The sequence below is a fragment of the Erythrolamprus reginae genome, chromosome 1 (genome assembly GCF_031021105.1).
Source record: "Erythrolamprus reginae isolate rEryReg1 chromosome 1, rEryReg1.hap1, whole genome shotgun sequence".
Classification (NCBI taxonomy): domain Eukaryota; kingdom Metazoa; phylum Chordata; class Lepidosauria; order Squamata; family Dipsadidae; genus Erythrolamprus; species Erythrolamprus reginae.
This window is the reverse complement of record NC_091950.1, coordinates 10,587,219-10,609,068: the sequence shown is the minus strand read 5'-3', so window position 1 is coordinate 10,609,068 and position 21,850 is coordinate 10,587,219. Positions and strand designations below refer to the sequence as shown.

Below are 21,850 nucleotides of genomic sequence, written 5' to 3'. Positions count from 1 at the left end.
CCTCACACCCACAAGAGTTCATTCGATTATCATGTCATCCGAGACTCCAAATTTGATTTTGGGGATTGTTAACTTAACAAGCTACAGAAATTCAGAAAAAAATTAAAATTTCCCAAATGGCAGCTCTGATTCAAAGCTTCGCTAGCTTTTTTATGTCCCTGGTTCATGGTTTGGCTGAATTACAGGCAATCCTCAACTTACAATGGTAATTGGGACCAGAATTTCAGTCGTGAGTTGGTGTAGCCATAAGTCGAGACATCACACGACTGATTTTACAATGGTTTCTATGACAGCCGTAAAAAAACCCCATATGGTCATTGAGTGAATCATGTTATTAAGTGAATCATGTGGTTGTTAAGTGCATTGTATGGCCATTAAGTGAATCCAGCATCCCCCCCAATTGACGTTGTTTTGCTGGAAATTAACTGGCAAAGTCACAAATTGCAATTGTGTGACCACAGCGTGCAGCCGCTAGCTGTAAATGCAAGGTAGTTACTAGGCAGCTGAACTGCAATTATGCGATCATTGGAATGATACCAGAGTTGGTATAAAGGACAGGCATAAATTATTTTTCCCCCAGTTGTTGTAATTTTGAAATATTATGAAACATGGTTGTAAGCCAAGGAATGTCTTGAAATAATTTGCCCCTTCTCCTCGAATTAGGAGGACTGTGGAAAAGAATGTGCAAGACCGCAGTATATAAATTTGATAAATAAATCAGAAAAACGCTGCTTTGAAAAGCAGAATAGCTGTAGTTGCGAGCAGTTAGACAGAGGAACTTAGGACCTCAAACGCTGTTGGGATTCTCCTTTGGTGGATGTCTTCAAGCAAAGGCTGGACAGCCATCTTGAATTCGAATTTCTGCCCTGAGCAGGGGTCGAGACTGGATGGCCTCAAGGGGGCCTTTCGTGGAAGGATTCTCCCTTCATACACTTGTGTGAGTATCAGGTCAGCCATTGTCTCCACTGTCAGGAACTTCAACGGGGGTTGGGTAGACATGTTTAGTATCTCATCCAAGCAATGACCACAAGACTGTTCCTGCTGTCCATAATCATCACCAGCCATGAGTTGGTAGAACATCTTCAACTCAGCATGAGTTGAAAGTCAGAAGAGGCTCTAGCGCAACTCTAGCTATTACAGCAGTGCTCCTCAAGCTTATCAGTTTGAAGATGGCTGGACATCCAGAATCCCTCAGCCAGACAGACTGGCTATCTGAGGAATTCTGATAGTTGAAGATGTTTAATTGGAATATGCCACTAAATAAAGACAGAATGCTCCAACTATCACAACAAACAAGAGTAAAAGCTTCTGCATACCAAATACAACCATGCCTTCTATAACTCTGTAAATAACAAACTCAAGGTCTCAATATTTATCCCACCACTAAAAGGACCCAACAATGAAGAAGGCTACAATGAAGCAGTCAAAGTTAACCTCTTCAACACATTCTTTGGCTCAGTCTTTGTAAACAGCAATGGCTCATGCCCAAAATTCCCTAGACGTACCACAAATACTCACAATGACTTAACACAAATAGACTTCACTGAAGACAAAATTGAAAAAGCATTGCGTGGCCTAAAACCTTCTCTGTCAATCGGACACGAGGGACTATATGCATACTTCCTAAAAAAGCTCTCTACAGCCATAGCTGAACCACTAAGCAAAATCCTACATGACCAGTTCCCTACTAAACTTATGGCCATCTTCAAAAAGGGAGATCCCAGTCTAGTAGAAAACTACAGACCAATCTCGCTATGCTGTGTCACATGCAAAGTCATGGAATCAATCATAAACCAATCCATTACCCTCCACCTAGAAACTAACAACCAACTTTCAAATAAGCAATTTGATTTCAGGAAAAATTATCCTGCAATTTACAACTACTACACTGCAAAAACATATGGACCTCAAAACTTAACCAGGGCAAAACAATAGACACAATTTATATTGACATTTGTAAAGCCTTCGACTCAGTGGTTCATGATAAACTACTTCTGAAATTGAAATCCTATGACGTCTCTGAACCCCTACATGACTGGATAACTGTGTTTCTGTCAAACAGACAACAAGTGGTCAAAATAGGGAGCGCCCTATCTAATCCCATTCCTGTTAACAATGGTGTACCTCAAGGCAGAGTACTAGGTCCAACACTCTTTATATTCTACATAAATGACCTTGTCGATAACAAGCAACTGCCTTCTCTTCGCCAATGATGTAAAACTCTTTAACATTATTGCCAACACTGCTACCCTCCAAAAAGACCTTGACTCTCTGTCAGAATGGTCAAACATCTGGCAACTCCAAATCTCAACCAAGAAATGCTCTGTCCTGCACATTGGCAAAAATAATCAAAACACGAAATAAAAGCTGAATAATCAAGACCTTGCAGATGACCCTCACTCTGTCAAAGAGCTTGGAACATCAAATCAAATGACCTAAGTGCCAAAGTTCACTTCAACAAGATCCCCCAAAAGCCTTCAAGAGTTGTTAACCTAATTTTAAGTAGCCTTTTCTCTGGTAATGTCACATTACCAACCAGAGCATAGAAAACATTCACCTGGCCAATCCTTGAATACAACTCATCTGTCTGGAACCCACGCTGCATATTGGACATAAATACATTAGAAAGTGTCCAGAGATGCTTTACTAGAAGAGCCTCCACTCCTCTACTCGAAACAGAATACCTCAAGCAACCAGACTTGAAATCTATAGATAGGTAGCTTAGAACTACATTAAATTCTACATGACCTAAGCATAGCCCATAAAATCATCTGCTATAAGGTCCTTCCTGTCAATGACTACTTCAGCTTCAACCACAACAATGCATGAGCATACAACAGATAAAAAACTCAAAGTGAACCATCCCTAACTTGCCTGTAGAAAATACGTCTTTAGCAAGAGTGGTTAATGCCTGGAACTCACTACCTGACTCTATGGTTTCATCACCAAATCCCAACATTTTACCATTGGACTATCCACCGTTGACTTCTCCCGATTCCTAAGAGGTCAGTAAGGGGCGTGCATAAGTGCACCAGCGTGCCTACCGTCCCCTGTCCTAATGTTTCTCTCTTACTAGTCTCATGTATATAAACCTTGTTATATCTTTGTATACCACCAACACGTACTTGACAAATAAAATAAAAAAACCAACTGTTTGAGAAGATCCTGAAGGAACGTGCAGATGCTTGATGGTTTCCAAGGTCTTTAATTGGAAACGATGCCTGAAGCCCTTCTGCTGGCCCATGGAAGGTGACTTACCTCACCCCAGCCCTACCAGACTTCCATCTCCCTCCCACGGCTTCTGTGGTGGAACTGAAGCCCGTTAGCTCATCAGCCTTTCAACATTTTGGCATTTGTGGGTCAAAGGAGACTACAGTCGAGGTGGGGCTGGAGGAGGTAGGTGGGGAAACTGCCTTTCTGCTCAGAGGATGTCTCGTTGCCTGAGGGCGGGATGATACAACAGGTCCTTGCCTGAGGGAGAAGAAGTGGGCTGGGATAGCCAAGCAGACCCTTCATTCTTTCCCATGTATTCCAACAGCTCATCCAGATTCTCCCGGGCCGTGGCTAGATTTTGCCGGCTTTGGAGAACAATGCTGTTGGGCAGATCCCTAAGGTTGGTGCTGGAGGATAGGTAGCCCTGCATCTCCTCCAGGTTTTCGTGGATTTGAGTCACCTTCTCCTGCAAGTGCGCCGGCAGCTCGGAGATATGCGGCAAGAGGTTGTGATAGGTGTGGTAGAGCTCCCGGGCCAGGTCACGGGTCAGAAGGAAAGCTTTCATCTCCAGTTGCTAAGGGTAAATGAAAGAAAGAAAAGAAATGAATCTCTAGATTTGGTGTGTGAGATATATCAAATCAGAAAGTAGCTTTGTGTGTCAAAAAGCTTTTGATCTTGTAATGCAAGGTCCTCCAACCTTGACAACTTTATGACTTGTGGACTTCAACTCCCAGAATTCTTCAGCTAGTGCTGGCTGAGGAATTCTGGGAGTTGAAGTCCACGGTTGCAGACCTCTGTTCTAATGTAAGGATTTCTACCTTGGCAACTTTAAAATGGGTGGACTTCAACTCCCAGAATTCCCCAGCCACCACTCTGTGGTTTCCCCATATTTGTTTATTTGGAAATTTATATTGCTGCCTATTTGCACAAGCCGATTCGAGGCGGCTACAAGAATATAAAAGCTCATACAAAAGCAATAAAAACTAATAAAAGAGAATGATATAATAAATTAATAAAATATAATAACTCCACCCCCACCCCAGGCCCAGCTTTTACATGTAGATGTACAGCAAACTAGATAGTCACGCAAACAGGAGCACCCTGAGGTAAATCTAGTTTGATGTATAGAGGGTTGTAAAACATATTTAGTTAATATATAATATGCAGTATATGTCTATGTATGTATTTATATTTTGCAACTCTATATACAGCAAACTCAATAGTTTGGCAAACAGGAGCACCCTAAAGTAAATCTAGTTTGTTGTATATAGAGCTGTAAAATATATTTATTTATAAAAATATAAATATACTGTATATTTATTTTTGTATGTATATATGTATTTATTTATTTATTTATTTTATTTATTTATTGGATTTATATGCCGCCCCTCTCCGCAGACTCGGGGTGGCTAACAACAGTAATAAAACAGCATATAATAATAATCCAATACTAAAAACAGTTAAAAACCCATTATTATAAAAAGCAAACATACATACTGATATACCATGCATAAAATTGTAGAGACCTAGGGGAAAGAGTATCTCAATTCCCCCATGCCTGGCGGCAGAGGTGGGGTTTAAGCAGCTTACGAAAGGCAAGAAGAGTGGGGTATGTATGTATGTATGTATGTATGTATGTATGTATGTATGTATGTATGTATGTATGTATGTATGTATTTTTTATTTATTTATTTATTTGCTTGCTTGCTTGCTTGCTTGCTTGCTTGCTTGCTTGCTTGCTTGCTTGCTTGCTTGCTAGCTTGCTTGCTTACTTACTTACTTATTAACTTACAACTCTATATACAGCAAACTAGATATTTGGGCAAACAGGAGCAGCATGAGGTAAATTTAGTTTACTGTATATAGAGTTGTAAAATATGTCTGTCTGTCTGTCTGTCTGTCTGTCTGTCTATCTATCTATCTATCTATCTATCTATCTATCTATCTATCTATCTATCTATCTATCTATCTATCACCTATCATTTTTACAACTCTATTAATTTTTACCATAGATTTACCTCATGCTGCTCCTGTTTTCCCAAATATCTAGTTTGCTGTATTTTGATTTGTAAAATCTATCTATTTATCTATCTGTGTGTCTGTGTGTGTGTCTGAGTGTCTGTGTGTCTGTCTGTCTGTCTGTCTGTCTGTCTGTCTGTCTCTCTCTCTCTCTCTCTCTCTATCTATCTATCTATCTATCTATCACCTATCATTTTTACAACTCTATATAGAGAAAACTGGAGCACCATTGAGTAAATCTAGTTTGCTGTATATAGAGCTATAAAATATATTTATTTCTAAAATATAGATGTATATATAAATTTATTTAATATGTATATATGTATTTATTTATTTATTTATTTATTTGTTTGTTTGTTTATTTATTTATTTTATTATTTTTGCAACACCATATACAACAAACTAGATGGGCAAACACGAGCACCATGAGGTAAATCTAGTTTGCTGCATATAGAGTTGTAAAATAAATTTATTTATTTATTTATACATACATAGATACATACAGACATACAGACATACAACTCTATATGGACCAACTGGATAGTTGGGAAAACAGGAGCATCCTGAGGTAAATCACAGAGCACACAGAAGAAAAAGAGGGAGAAACTCCCCCTCCCCCTCCCCTTCCATGGCAACCAATCACAGAGCAGGTTCTATAAAACTACAAGTTCGTGTCGGCATCCCTGACTACATTAGAACAGCTGCATCAGAACAGCCGCTGCACAGTCCCCCGACACACGTTTAAACTCTGTTCCTGACGACCAAGTCAATTCCAGGCTCCCACTACTCTTTTTGGGAAGGAAGAATTTCCAAAGTTACTTTTAAACTTCCCTGCTGTCAGTCTGGAGTTATGCTCCCCTTGGGTTCTTGATTTTTGCTTAATAATCGAAAATACCACCTTCTAGAACAGGGGTGGGCGATTAATTTTGCCATGGGGCCGCATGAGAAATTGGGATGGTTTTAGAGGGCCGGATTAATATAATTAACCCTGTTCTATCCAATACTGTATATTAATGGGTAGAACTGAGTTAATTATATTATAATTATAAATTATAATTATATACTATATTATATATATAATTATACATTATATTATATAATATAATGTATAATATATTATATTATATTATAATTATAAATTAATTGCCCACCCCTTCCTTCCTTCCTTCCTTCCTTCCTTCCTTCCTTCCTTCCTTCCTTCCTTCCTTCCTTCCTTCCTTCCTTCCTCCCTCCCTCCATTTCTCCTTCCTCCCTCCCTCCCTCCCTCCATTTCTCCTTCCTTCCTTCCAATCTCCACGGACTGGTCACAGACAGCAGGTGGGCTGCATCCGGCCCGCGGGCCGCCCTTTGCCCAGGTCTGTTCTAGAACCTCATTCTGTTAGGATAATTTTATGTTGCTAAGTGAGACATTCATTATATGCCCCATTTTACAACTTTCCTTGCCACATTTGTTGTTAATCACTGCAATTGTTAAATTAGTAACCTGTTTGTTAAGTGAACCTGGTTTCTCCATGGAGTGTGCTCGCCAGAAGGTCATTAAAAGGGGACCCTATATCCCCTGGGATTCTGCCATAAATGTCATAAATGTGAGTCAGTTGTCAATCATCCGAATGTAAGTCACATGACCATGGGGATGCTGCAAAGGTCATAAGTGTGAAAATGGTAATAAGCCACTTTTTAAAATTGCTGTTGTAACTTTGAATGGTCACTAAGTGAATTGTTGCAAGTTAAGGGCTTCCCTACATGGCATTGGACCAGAGTACCTCCGGAACCGCCTGCTACCGCACGAATCCCAGCGGCTGATAAGGTCCCACAGAGTTGGCCTTCTCCGGGTCCCATCGACTAAACAATGTCGTCTGGTGGGCCCCAGGGGAAGAGCCTTCTCTGTGGCGGCCCGGCCCTCTGGAATCAACTCCCCCAGAGATTAGAACTGCTCCCACCCTCCTTGTCTTCTGTAAACTACTTAAGACCCACTTATACCACCAGGCATGGGGGATTTGAGACATCTTTTCCCCAGGCTCATTATAATTTATGTTTGGTATGCATGTGATGTTTGGTTTTTAATTATGATAGGGTTTTTAGTTATTTTTAATATTAGATTTGTGCCATTATAATATTGTTTTTATCGTTGTTGTGAGCCACCACGAGTCTTCGGAGAGGGGCGGCATAGAAATCTATGAATTGAATATTCCATTTAGTCAATCCTTGGATCACCCATCTGCCTGCACTGATATCCTATATATATTACTTGCTTGCGCCTTGGTGCTGTCACTTTTTTCTCTTATTATTTTCTCTAACTCTATCTCCTCCCTTAGTAGTGCTTCTTTGTTCTCCCTTTCATTCAAATATTTGCATATTGCATGTATTTGCAACCAACTTCCCTTACCCAACCACCATTCTATATGATTACTACTTACCCTCCCATCCTTCTCGTACAAGTGTTATATCTTAGTTATCCCTTTTCCCTTCAACTCTCCTATTACCCTATTTATATTTGTTTCATTATCTCTATTTATTACCTATAACAATGACAATTTTGATTTATATAATCCTATTTTCCTTTGCCATTTTTTCCAAGTTTCCACAGTCCCTTTCAAGGGACCTATTAATTTACCTAGATCGCTCTTATTCCACCTTATAAAACTTAATTCTCTATTCTTTATCCCGTTCATCTCTTTTTCCAGTTTCACCCATTTATTTTCAAATAGTTGCATGCGTTGTCAAAAAAAGAAGGATAATGATTGTATCGGCTTAAATATAGGGAATCAGTTAAAATAGAGAAAATTTGAGTAAGAAAGTTGAAAGTGAGGAGAAGGGCGGCCTATAAATCTAATAAAATAAATAAAGCAAATTAATAATAAATAAAATAAAAGAGAAAAATAAATTAGGAATTCAGAGAAATGATATAATTAAAAAAAAGAATGATGAGTAAAGATATTAAGTGGATAGAAGAGTAATGATAAGGGTGGTGTTTGTATAAAAAAGTTGACTGGATAAAAATGTATAATTGTTTATATTATTAATGAATTTTAAGGTGTGTGTATTGATATATATATACGTATATGGAATTGTGGAGGAGAAAAAAAATTACCCAAAAAAAGATATTAAGTGAGGAGAGGGAGCAATAAAATTAATGAGAGACAATAAATATATTGTGAAGTTAATTTGGGGAAAAATTGAAAATTAATTGGTGATCGACCCAGGAGACAAAACTAGATTTGGAAGAGGCAGCATTAGATTAGTAACATATAACCAGAGTAAATAATTATATGTTATATGTCATCAGTCTGTTAAATACGAAATGAACTCGTATAAAATACACTCAGGGAAAGGTAAAGAGGGAGAAAACATAAGTAGAAAAGTGAAGGGAGATGAGGAGGAGTAGAGGAAAGTAGAAGAAGGAGAGAAGAAGTAAGAAGGTAGAAGGAGGAGACGCAGATAGAACGAAGGGAATGTAACGGAATGAAAAACAGGTGCAAAATAGGATATTAATTTTAAACTGATTGAATAAAAACATACATGTGCATGTTACTGACATATTTTAAGGTGCAGTATTGTACTGATATATAAATGGAAATTGTGGAAGAAAAAAATACAAAAAAGAAGAAGGAGGAATCCAACTGCAAAATCTTGGATTACCTGCTTGACTTTTTTGCCTTCTGTTGGCTTATTCTTGTGCTTCCCCTCCCCCCACAACACCCTATCCCATCAATGGCCAAAAATAAAACCTGGAGCCGCTTGGGTTTTCTGTTTTACCAAAATACCTCAGGCACTAAAGAGAGGGAATCTTTGTTGGCCTCCGATGTTGCCTGTGTGTTGGGCAAACGCTGGGATTTATTCCACTGAGCCCACAAATTAACCAAATGCTGCGGGACGTTAGACAAAGTGGTTGTCCCTGTGGCTTGGGCATATTCCACCTATAAAGAGAGAAAGAAGCATTAGCGGAACCGGTGATGTGCGCGCATCTGCGTCTCCCCCCCCCTATGTCTCCGTGCAAGAATTTGCTTCCGCGCATGTGAGATTTTGGCTATTTTTGCTAATTTTTTTGATTCTGCACATGTGGAAGCAAAAAAATAAGTGAAAATCAGCAATTTTCGGCCTTTCTTGGCTTCCATGCATGCACTGAAGCAAAGAAATCGCCAAAATCTCATGCGTGAGAACATCTTTGCATAAGATTTCAGCAATTTTCACTGATTTTTGACATTTCTTTGCTTCTGTGCACGCGCGGAAGCAAAGAAATAACCGAAATCCCATGCGTGAGTATGTTTTCGCACAAGATTTCAGCAATTTTCACTGATTTTTGGCATTTCTTTGCTTCTGTGCATGCGCAGAAGCAAAGAAATCGCTGAAATCTCATGTGTGAGAACGTCTTCGCACAAGATTTCAGCAATTTTCACTGGTTTTTGGCATTGCTTTGCTTCTGTACTCGCGCGGAAGCAAAGAAATCACCGAAATCTCATGCGTGAGAACATCTTCGCACAAGATTTCAGCAATTTTCACTGATTTTCAGCATTTCTTTCCTTCTGTCCAAGCCCGAAAGCAAATAAATCACCAAAATCCCATGCGTGAGAACATCTTCGCACATGATTTCAGCAATTTTCACTGATTTTTGGCATTTCTTTCCTCCTGTGCATGCTCAGCAGCAAAGAAATCTCCGAAATCCCATGCGTGAGAACGTCTTCGCACAGGATTTCAGCAATGTTCCCTGATTTCTTTGCTTCTGCACATGCGCAGAAGCAATTTCTCACGAGAGGGTGCATGTGACCTCTGCTGCCCATGTGCGCATCCGCGCCAGCCTCTGGGACTGATTCGGTAGGGAAAGGTAAGTGCGGCCCTTCACTGTGGAAGACATGTGGTAGAGAATTTGAAACAAGGGTGTGATGTTGGTGGCAGCAGCCTCTTCCAGCTCCTCCTTGGACCTACCATGTCTAAGATCTGATCTAGCAGGGAGAGGTTCTCATGTGTATTTTGACGCGCTGCCTTGATTTGGTGCAACACAATTCTGAAGGCCCGGTTCCTCAGCTGGGTCGAAAGCGAGTTGATCCTCATGAAACAACCTTCATTGCAAAGATCTTCATTAGATGTGCCTGGGGAAAGGGCTGAGAAAACACAATTAATATGGAAGCATCAATGTGAATTTTGCCAAAGGTGGAGGCCTTTGGTGTTTAAGAAGAATTTAGCTTGAACATCACAGTACAGTGGTACCTCATCTTATGAACGCCTCTTCTAACAAACTTTTCAAGATACGAACCCGGTGTTTAACATTTTTTTGCCTCTTCTTCCGAACTATTTTCACCTTACGAACCCAAGCTGCTGCTGCTGGGATGAAGGGGTTTATTTTGTTCCCCTTTTTTGAAGAAAGAAAAGGGAGGGGCGGCTTGGAGGGGGAAAGACTTTGCATTAACAAAAGTAGGAGAACAGCATGCTTGCAAGCACTGAAAGGGTGTCTTTTGAAGAAAGAAAAGGGAGGGGCGGCTTGGAGGGGGAAAGACTTTGCAGAGAACAGCCACAGGCACTGAAAGAGTGTCTTTTGAAGAAAGAAAAGGGAGGGGCGCCCCCCCCCTTGCCTTTCTTCCTTCCCACTCACCCTTTAGCCAAGCCTTGCTTCTTCTACCTGCCCCCTTTAGCTGCCCCTCCCTGCCCTCTGTTCGCCTCCCTTCTAAAGTTTGTGATTTTCCTGAAGGATTTGCAGGCATTATTTGCTTTTACATTGATTCCTATGGGAAACATTGTTTCGTCTTACGAACTTTTCACCTTACGAACCTCCTCCTGGAACCAATTAAGTTCGTATCATGAGGTACCACTGTACTTATTTATTCATTTTTATTTTATTTATTTGTTTTGTCAAGTACGTGTTGGTTGTATACAAAGATATAACACCATTTATATACATGATATAGGTATTAATAAGAGGGAAACATTAGGACAGGGGACGGAAAGCACTCTGGTGCACTTATGCACACTGACCTCTTAGGAATCGGGAGAGGTCAACAATGGATAGTCTAAGGGTAACGTTTTTGGGGTTTGGTGATGATACTACAGATTCTGGTACTGAGCTCCATGCATCAACTACTTGGTTACTAAAGTCGTATTTCCTGCAGTTGAGTTTAGAGGGGTTTACTTTAAGTTTGCATTTGTCATGTGCTCGTGCGTTGTTGTGGTTAAAGCTGAAATAGTTGACGACAGGAAGGACATTGCAACAGATGATTTTATGGGCTACGGTTAGGTCGTGTTGAAGGCGACGTAGTTCTAAGCTCTCTAAACCTAAGGTTGTAAGTCTAGTTGCGTAGGGAATTCTGTTGCGAGTGGAGGAGTGGAGGGCTCTTCTAGTAAAGTATCTCTGGACATTTTCTAGAGTGTTTAGGTCTGAAATGTGGTTTGGGTTCCTGACAGATGAACTGTGTTCAAGGATTGGTCTGGTGAAAGTTTTGTATGCTCTGGTTAGTAGTGTGAAATTACCCAAAAATGATGGCAGTGTGCACAGACCAAGAAATGTGGTAAATTGCATCATCGGTGGGCTGATGCTGGAGCACCCAAACCGGACCCACCCCTGCACATAACCAACCTGTTTTATGACTGATAGAACAAACGACCAGTCAGAGTGCAGGGACCTTCCCCTTACATCCGCTGGTGCAGGACAAAGAATGACCTTGGACTCTAAGAAAGGAATTTGTTGTGGCAAGTATCTTTCTCTCTCATGCAACTACCCCTCCCAGTTCCATGATGATAACAACAACAACAACAACAAAGTTGGAAGGGACCTTGGAAGTCTTTTAGTCCAACCCCCTGCCTAGGCAGGAAACTCTACACTACTTCAGACTGATGGTTATCCAACATCTTCTTAAAAACTTCCAGTATTGGAACAATAACAATATTCAGACCCACCTCTGCCGCCAGGCATGGGGGAACTGAGATACTCTTTCAAGCTGGCTGAAGCATAGACATCAGAGAGTTATTGTTAATGGCGAGTATTCTGAGCAGAGACAGGTTACAAGCGGTGTGCCACAAGGGTCTGTTCTGGGTCCTATTCTTTTTAATATGTTTGTGAGTGACATAGGGGAAGGTTTGGTAGGGAAGGTTTGCCTATTTGCCGATGACTCTAAAGTGTGCAATAGGGTTGATATTCCTGGAGGGGTCTGTAATATGGTAAATGATTTAGCGTTACTAGATAAATGGTCAAAGCAATGGAAACTGCAGTTTAATGTTTCCAAATGTAAAATAATGCACTTGGGGAAAAGGAATCCTAAATCTGAATATTGCATTGGCAGTTCTGTGTTAGCAAAAACTTCAGAAGAGAAGGATTTAGGGGTAGTGATTTCTGACAGTCTCAAAATGGGTGAGCAGTGTGGTCGGGCGGTAGGAAAGGCAAGTAGGATGCTTGGCTGCATAGCTAGAGGTATAACAAGCAGGAAGAGGGAGATTGTGATCCCCTTATATAGAGCGCTGGTGAGACCACATTTGGAGTACTGTGTTCAGTTCTGGAGACCTCACCTACAAAAAGATATTGACAAAATTGAACGGGTCCAAAGACGGGCTACAAGAATGGTGGAAGGTCTGAAGTATAAAACGTATCAGGAAAGACTTAATGGACTCAATCTGTATAGTCTGGAAGACAGAAGGAAAAGGGGGGACATGATCGAAACATTTAAATATGTTAAAGGGTTAAATAGGGTTCAGGAGGGAAGTGTTTTTAATAGGAAAGTGAACACAAGAACAAGGGGACACAATCTGAAGTTAGTTGGGGGAAAGATCAAAGGCAACATGAGAAAGTATTATTTTACTGAAAGAGTAGTAGATCCTTGGAACAAACTTCCAGCAGACGTGGTTGGTAAATCCACAGTAACCGAATTTAAACATGCCTGGGATAAACATATATCCATTGTAAGATAAAATACAGGAAATAGTAAAAGGGCAGACTAGATGGACCATGGGGTCTTTTTCTGCCGTCAGTCTTCTATGTTTCTATGTTTCTTTCCCCCTAGGCCTTTACAATTTTATGCATGGTATGGCTGTGTGTCTGTTTGGTTTTTATTATAATGGGTTTTTAATGGTTTTTAGTATTGGATTATTATTATATGCTGTCTTATTATTGCTGTTAGCCGCCCCGAGTCTTAAATAAATAAATAAATAAATAAATAAATAAATAAATAAATAAATAAATAAATAAATAAATAAATAAATAAATAAATAAATAAATAAATAAATAAATAAATAAATAAATAAATAAATAAATAAATAAATAAATAAATAAATAAATAATACTAAATAATTCATAATGGAGCATTCATAACAGTATTCTATGTTATTCTACGGTGGCAGGCCAACGTCTCTAGCTCCAAATACTGGCTTCAGCCTGACACCCACCACTGGTTGGAGGAGAAAAAAAAGTTAGGAGGTTTGCCAGGTGAAGAGTTTTTAGTTTCGATTAGCGTGACCCATTTCTCACCCCTGTTAGCCTTTGGTATTGGAAGGTAATAATTCATCCATTCCTCGGATTTCTTGAGCGCATGCTCGATGGTGTCCGCAAAGACCTGTCCGACGGGCGACACCATGAATGAGCTGAGGCTGGTGGCCATAGAAGTTGCCTTCCCATATGGCAAGAGAGAGGTCGTCTCTTCACTGGTAGCCTTGTCCTTTCCTCGTTGAGATAAAAGTCTCCCCTTGTGGCTCACTAGAATGCTGTCTGCTTCTTCCTTCTTGGCCAGTAAGATAGACAGCAGGAACAGGGAGAAGAGACATGGAAAAAAGGGGATTGAGTAGGTAGACCAGATGTAGTTGCCACCCTTACCCACTCCCACTTATTTCTTTCTCTCTGAGCCTGATGATAATATATCTGTATGCCGCTCCGAGTCCTTGGAGATGGGCGGCATACAAATCTAATGAATAATACTAATACTAATACTATACTATTGCTATTGTTATTGCTATTGCTATTGCTATTGCTATTACTATTACTATTATTATTATTTGTTGTGGTTAGCTCTGGCCCAACTCCTGCCCCAAGGACTGTGGATGTGGGGAAGACATCCACATGCCACAGGCCTTTTTTTGCTCCCGATAGAATCTGCTGATGAAGGCTCCTCTGACCAAGAAGACATGAGTGACAGGGAGGAGGAGAGTGTGGCAGACAGCTCAGAAGGAGATCAATTCTCTAGCTCCTCCTTGGATTCGGAACAAGAGTTAATGATACAGCCACACATGCGGAGAGCGATGCATAGGCAGCAACAACTGAGAGATTATTATCAAAGAAAATGAGGCCACCTGTGGTTGGGTGGGGCTGTGGTAATTAGTGAGGCTACTATAAAGAGCAGCCTGTGGGTTTGGCCATTATGGAGGATTATCTGATCATTGTGTTTCGTGCCTGCCTTGCTGACTTCAACCTTTGCGTGCTGATTTTCTCCCGCTTTGAAACTAAACCAGAGCAAAGTGTGTTTCACTTTGTGAAAGAAGAAGGACTGTGAATTGCCTCACAGCTGCAAGCTAAGTATCTCAGAACTGATAAGGGACTTGTACAAATTACCAGTTTGTTTGGAGACGAGTGCTCTTTGCTATACAAAAAGAGTGCGTAGTTTATTTGAATTTTTGGTATAAAGAACATTGTTTTGAATTTTGAAATGTGTGTGTCTGAAATTTGTATCTGTGACTTTTCGGGAGGATTCTACCAGAGAGCTTGACAGAAGAATTATTATTATTATTACTATTACTATTACTATTATTATTATTATTATTATTATTATTATTATTATTATTATTATCATTATTTCTACTGCACCAGTGAAGGGCCGCTCTCTTACCTGCTATTGGCGCTCCCTTGGAGGCCGTTGCGGTCATGCGCGTGCCTGTCGCCACAAGATTTGGCTTCTGCACACGTACAGCAAGTCAAATCTCACCCGAGGATGAGCGAGTGAGACTTTGGCTGTTTTCAACGATATTTTTGCTTCAACGAATGCGCAGAAGCAAAAAAACCAGCGAAGGTAGCCGAAATCTAACTCTCGTGCGCTTCCTCACACAAGATTTGGCTTGCTGCACATGCGCAGAAGCTAAATCTCATGCAGGGGCGCATCTGGGATTTCCCTACTGGAGCTGCACACCTGGAAGCACCGGCTGGTGTCCACCACTGTACTGAACAAAACTCCACATTGGTGACAGGGAAAGATATCCAGCCATTCAAACACTCTGCTAGCGCCATTCAATTTCCTAGACTCCACCCTGCAAGGAATTATGGGGTCGTTAAAAGATGATGATTAAGGGAATCTATCTCCCCCCACTGACTTTGCTTTTCACAAGTATTCAGAAGTCCTTGATTTACAACTATCTGTCTGTCTGTCTTATCTATCTATCTATCTGTCTGTCTATCTATCTATCTATCTATCTATCTATCTATCTATCTATCTATCTATCTATCTATCATCTGTCTGTCTATCATCTATGTATGTATGTACCTAGCTACCTACCTACCTACAAGAATGGTGGAAGGTCTTAAGCATAAAACGTATCAGGAAAGACTTCATGAACTCAATCTGTATAGTCTGGAGGACAGAAGGAAAAGGGGGGACATGATCGAAACATTTAAATATGTCAAAGGGTTCAATAAGGTTCAGGAGGGAAGTGTTTTTAATAGGAAAGTGAACACAAGAACAAGGGGACACAATCTGAAGTTAGTTGGGGGAAAGATCAGAAGCCACGTGAGAAAATATTATTTGACTGAAAGAGTAGTAGATGCTTGGAACAAACTTCCAGCAGACATGGTTGGTAAATCCACAGGAACTGAATGTAAACATGCCTGGGATAAACATAGATCCATCCTAAGATAAAATACAGGAAATAGTATAAGGGCAGACTAGAGGTCTTTTTCTGCTGTCAACCTTCTATGTTTCTATAAATAAATAGACAGTGATGCAAGTGTGTTTACCTTCATTTCGGTTTGAGCTGGGACTTCCGGTTGGGGATGATGCATCGCCACAATTTCTTTTATGATGGTATGAAGACCCTTTGGGACCATCTCAAAGACGGGTTTGGTCTGATGGAGAAGACAAAAGAAGTCAGCTTCCGAAGGAACCAGATTGCTGCCGAGTGTGAGTGTTGATTTTCAAAATAATTTTCATTTCTTTCACCTGCTATTTCCTTTTTAAAAAAGATGATGGTGGTCGAATCCAGAACTTTCTATGTTTGAGGCTGTGGAAGTAGAACTCTATGACTGCTATCCAGTCATTAGAACAGAGTTCAGAGGTTGGTTCCTCCTGGTTTGGACTGGTTCTAAAGAACTGTTAGGAATTTACAGTCTTACAGTCTCCGAGACCGCCTTCTGCTACACGAATCCCAGCGACCAGTTAGGTCCCACCGAGTTGGCCTTCTCCGGGTCCTGTCGACTAAACAATGTCATCTGGTGGGACCCAGGGGAAGAGCCTTCTCTGTGGTGGCCCCGACCCTCTGGAACCAGCTCCCCCTGGAGATTAGGATTGCCCCCATCCTCCTTGCCTTTTGCAAACTCCTTAAAACCCACCTCTGCCATCAGGCATGGGGGAATTGAGACATCTCCCCCAGGCTTATATAGTTTTATGCATGGTATGCTTGTGTTGTATGTTTTTAAAATAATGGGTTTTTAGATATTTTTTAAATATTAGATTTGTTCATTCTACAGTTTTACTATTGTTGTGAGCTGCCCCGAGTCTGCGAAGAGGGGCGGCATACAAATCTAAATAATAATAATAATAATAACAACAACAACAACAACAACAACAACAACAACAGGCCATTAGAACAAAAGCTGTCAAAGCCAGAATTGAAAAATCAACAGACTCTGTAAAGAAACAGATGAAACAATCGATCACATACTCAGCTGCTGCAAAAAGATCGCACAGACTGACTACAAGCATAGACATGATGCTGTGGCACAGATTATCCACTGGAACTTGTGCCAGAACTACCATTTACCAGTGGCAAAGAACTGGTGGGATCATAAGCCCAAAAAAGTGGTCGAAAATGAGCAAGCAAAACTACTGTGGGACTTCCGACTTCAGACTGATCGAATTCTGAAGCATAACACACCAGACATCGTGATCGTGGAGAAAAAGAAAGTATTGATCATTGACATCGCAATCCCAGGAGACAGCAGAATTGAGGAGAAGCAGCTAGAGAAATTAGTGAAATACGAAGATCTAAAAATCGAGCTGCAACGACTCTGGCATAAGCCAGTGAAAGTGGTCCCAGTGGTCCTTGGCACTCTGGGTGCAGTGCCAAAGGATCTCAGCGGACATTTGAAAACCATCGGAATTGACAAAATCTCCACCTGTCAATTGCAAAAGGCCGCTTTACTGGGATCCGTACACATAATTCGCCGCTACATCACACAGTCCTAGGTGCTTGGGAAGCGCCCGACTGGTGATGAAATACGAAATCCAGCCTAGTGATCTCGTTTGCTGTGTTGTATTGACATAATAATAATAGTAATATTATATAATAATAATAATAATAATAATAGTAATAATAATAATAATAACAACAACAAACAAGAACAAGAACAACAAGAACAAGAACAACAAGAACAAGAACAACAACAACAACAACAACAACAATAAAATAACAACAACAACAACAGAGTTGGAAGGGACCTTGGAGGTCTTCTAGTCCAACCCCCTGCTTAGGCAGGAAACCCTGCACTACTTCAGACAGATGGTTATCCAACATCTGCTTAAAAACATCCAGCGTTGGGGCATTCACAACTTCTGGAGGCAAGCTGTTCCACTGGTCAACCATTCTGACTGTCAGGAAATTTCTCCTTAGTTCTAAGTTACTTTTCTCCTTGTCTGATTGAAAAGATCTGTTAATCCGTTGAATAAGAATTGCTAAGAGTCCATTCAACCAAAAGAACAATGCGGAGAGAAAGCCTGAACTTTTGGGCTAATATCATTCATTCATTCATTCATTCATTCATTCATTCATTCATTCATTCATTCACTTACTTAACTTGTATGATGCCCAACTCCTAAAGGACTCTAGGCAGCTCACAACGAAGACAAAAACATCTATAGGATAGGGGAAAAAGTGCTCTTTCAAATGAAATAAAAAGCAGGATGATTGAAGGTAAGAAAACAGAGAGCTCTGTTTCCTTACCTTCAATCACCTTCATTAGAAAGAGCAACTTAGTGGCCTGGGTCAGGCCTGTCAGTAACCGAGACCTGCCTCGTTCTCTGTGTGGCGCAGTAGGTGGTGCCATCTTGCTTTTAGTACTGTGCAAGCATAGACAATCATTTCCTGGAGGCAAGTGTTTGTGTGCAAAATGTGAACTTTCTTTCTTTTTAATAAATAATTTTTATTGAATTATAAATATATTTATAAATATATTTTATATAAATATAAAAACGAACAATACAAAAAGGGAAAAAGCAAAAATAAATACAATAAATGCATAATGACAAACAAAAATATACATCCCTTAGTCCAGTGTTTCCCAACCTTGGGCACTTGAAGATATTTGGACTTCAACTCCCAGAATTCCCCAGCCAGCGAATGCTGGCTGGGGAATTCTGGGAGTTGAAGTCCAGATATCTTCAAGTGGCCAAGGTTGGGAAACACTGCCTTAGTTGATGTATCTATATTTATATTTTACCCGTAGAGTGTTCTTGCGGCTACTTCTTATTAATTATTTAATCAACATATTAATTATGTTGGTTATCATTCTATATTATATCTAATATTGTTCAGCTTCTACATGTTGGAAATGTAAAGGCGAAATTGGCTCTTATTATCATCTTTAGTGGACGTGTGACAAAGCAAAATGTTTTTGGAATACAGTTACAAATTGGCTGGAAGAAAGTTTAGGCATTAAAAAACCCAGAAAGCTCTTTGCTAGGAATATTCCAGCAAAAATTAGAAAAACACCAAATATGTTTGATTATCCATAGGTTAATTTATGCCCAATATTGGAAGAATGAAGCAATCCCTCAGGAGGAAGAGATCATAGAAAAAGTCATACTCTGTGCAGAAATAGATACGTTAACGTTAGAAATCAAAAATAAGGAAGAATCGGACTTCTATTAAATGTTGGGAGAGGTTCTATTGGTGATTAGAGAAAATAATAATAATAATTTATTAGATTTGTATGCCGCCCCTCTCCAAAGACTCGGGGTGGCTCACAACAATAATAAAAACAATATTATAGTAGAACAAATCTAATATTAAAAAACATATAAAACCCTATTATTATTTAAAAAACCAAACAACACATTCATACCAAACATAAAACAAAGTATAAAAGAGCCTGGGGGAAAGGTGTCTCAACTCCACCATGCCTGGCGGTATAAGTGAGTCTTGAGTAGTTTACGAAAGATAGGGAAGGTGGGGGCAATTCTAATCTCCGGGGGGAGTTGATTCCAGAGGGCTGGGGCCACCACAGAGAAGGCTCTTCCCCTGGGGCCCGCCAAACGACATTGTTTAGTCGACGGGACCGGAGAAAGCCAACTCTGTGGGACCTCCTATCGGTCGCTGGGATTCATGCGATAGCAGGCGGTTCCGGAGGTACTCCGTGGTTAAAATAAGATCAGAAAAACATTTATTTGACAAAGCTATTGCCTGGTATTAGAATCTATTGTTAATATTAAGCTATAGAATATTTTGTATAATTTAAAATGTGTATTCTTTTCTAAAACTGGCGTATGCAAATAACTTAATAGAGCTATAATAGAAGGTTACCATAGTTGGAACCGTTTTTTCTATAGGATATGCTGCAAATTCGTCCAAATACTGTTTGTTTTTCTTTGTTCTTTGTTCCTTTTGTTTTTGTTTTTCTTTTAAATGTAGTAGTATTGATTTATGTTTTTTATGTATATATGTACATAAATTAAAAATTATATATATATAAAAAAACAGACAGCATGAAGCCAAATAAATCAAGGCATCGTTTAAATACATTAAGACGGAGTGGCTGTGGGTTCTGCCTCCCAAGGACAATTCCATCTGTCTGTCCATCACCCTGGGGGGGGATTATTGACCCCCTCGGAGAGGGTCCGCAACTTGGGCGTCCTCGATCCACAGCTCACATTAGAGAAACATCTTTCAGCTGTGGCGAGGGGGGCGTTTGCCCAGGTTCGCCTGGTGCACCAGTTGCGGCCCTATTTGGACCGGGAGTCACTGCTCACAGTCACTCATGCCCTCATCACCTCGAGGCTCGACTACTGTAACGCTCTCTACATGGGGCTACCTTTGAAAAGTGTTTGGAAACTTCAGATCGTGCAGAATGCAGCTGCGAGAGCAATCATGGGCTTTCCCAGAAATGACCATGTAACACCAACACTCCGCAGTCTGCATTGGTTGCTGATCAATTTCCGGTCACAATTCAAAGTGTTGGTTATGACCTATAAAGCCCTTCATGGCACCGGACCAGGGTATCTACGAGACCGCCTTCTGCCGCACAAATCCCAGCGACCGGTTAGGTCCCACAGAGCGGGCCTTCTCCAGGTCCCGTCAACAAAACAATGTCGTTTGGCGGGGCCCAGGGGAAGAGCCTTCTCTGTGGCGGCCCCGACCCTCTGGAACCAACTCCCCCCAGAGATTAGAACTGCCCCCACCCTCCTCGCCTTTCGCAAGCTCCTAAAAACCCACCTCTGCCGTCAGGCATGGGGGAAATTGAGATATTCTTTCCCCCTAGGCCTTTACAATTTATGGATGGTATGTTTGTTTATATGTATGTTTGGTTTTAGAATTAAGGGTTTTTTAGCTGTTGTGTATTGGATTTACATGCTGTTTTTATTCTGTTGTTAGCTGCCCCGAGTCTGCGGAGAGGGGCGGCATACAAATCCAATAAATAATAATAATAATAATAAACAACAACAACAACAACAACAACAACACCCCAATCACACTGATAAACTGCTTGAAATGTGCCAAATATTGCAAACAATCATCCCAGCGGAGGGTTGGGGGTTTGTGCGAACTGTTTCCTTCTCTTTTGGGGCCGTAACAGAAAATAATGGAGAAACACTGGTTTAATGGGACAGATTAAGGACAGACAACCTGAGGAATTTCACCTCAACAGTAAATCTTGATATGAAGATACCAGACAAGAAACACAATCTTGTATGATTTCCCCTTTTGCGTGGAGTTTTATCTAACTGAGAAAAGCATTTATAAGCTTGAACAGAACAAGCCTGAATTTCTCAAAGGGAATAACCACTCTACCTTCTCCAACAATATTTGAAAGACCGAGCCTTCCTCAAAGCATGTTCTAAGAGTCCTTGGAGGAGGAGATGGGAAGGCTGGTGGAATCTTCTCTGGAAGAGGGATAGGTCCTGTAAAGAACAAAACAAAAAATGAATCCCATCTCATCACTCCTGATAGAGAAGTCTAATGTCCTTCCTTCAATACGTCAATAACAGGTGGGAACTCATCAAGGAGAGAAGCCACCTAGAACTAAGGAGAAATATCCTGACTATGGGAACGATTAACTAGTGGAATGGAAGTTGCCTCCAGAAGTTGTGGGTGCTCCGACACTGGAAGATTTTAAGAAGAGATTGCAGAAGGATTTGTCTAAATGGTCTAAATCAGTGGTTCTCAACCTTGGGGTTTATTTATTTATTTATTTATTTATTTATTTATTTATTTGTTTGTTTATTTATTTATT

General features: G+C 40.4%; 1 protein-coding gene across 1 annotated transcript in view; it reads right to left on the bottom strand.

Annotated features, from left to right (window-relative positions):
- Positions 1–3,421: 3,421 nt before the first annotated feature.
- LOC139158114 (perilipin-3-like) overlaps positions 3,422–21,850 on the bottom strand; it is a 34,492-nt gene continuing 16,063 nt past the window's right edge. The window contains exons 6-11 of the mRNA XM_070735566.1: positions 21,409–21,518; positions 16,145–16,252; positions 13,679–13,928; positions 10,156–10,331; positions 8,997–9,149; positions 3,422–3,787 (exon numbers count right to left, since the gene is read on the bottom strand). Coding sequence (XP_070591667.1) covers positions 3,422–3,787; positions 8,997–9,149; positions 10,156–10,331; positions 13,679–13,928; positions 16,145–16,252; positions 21,409–21,518 — 1,163 coding nt within the window. The remainder of the gene's footprint in view (positions 3,788–8,996; positions 9,150–10,155; positions 10,332–13,678; positions 13,929–16,144; positions 16,253–21,408; positions 21,519–21,850) is intronic.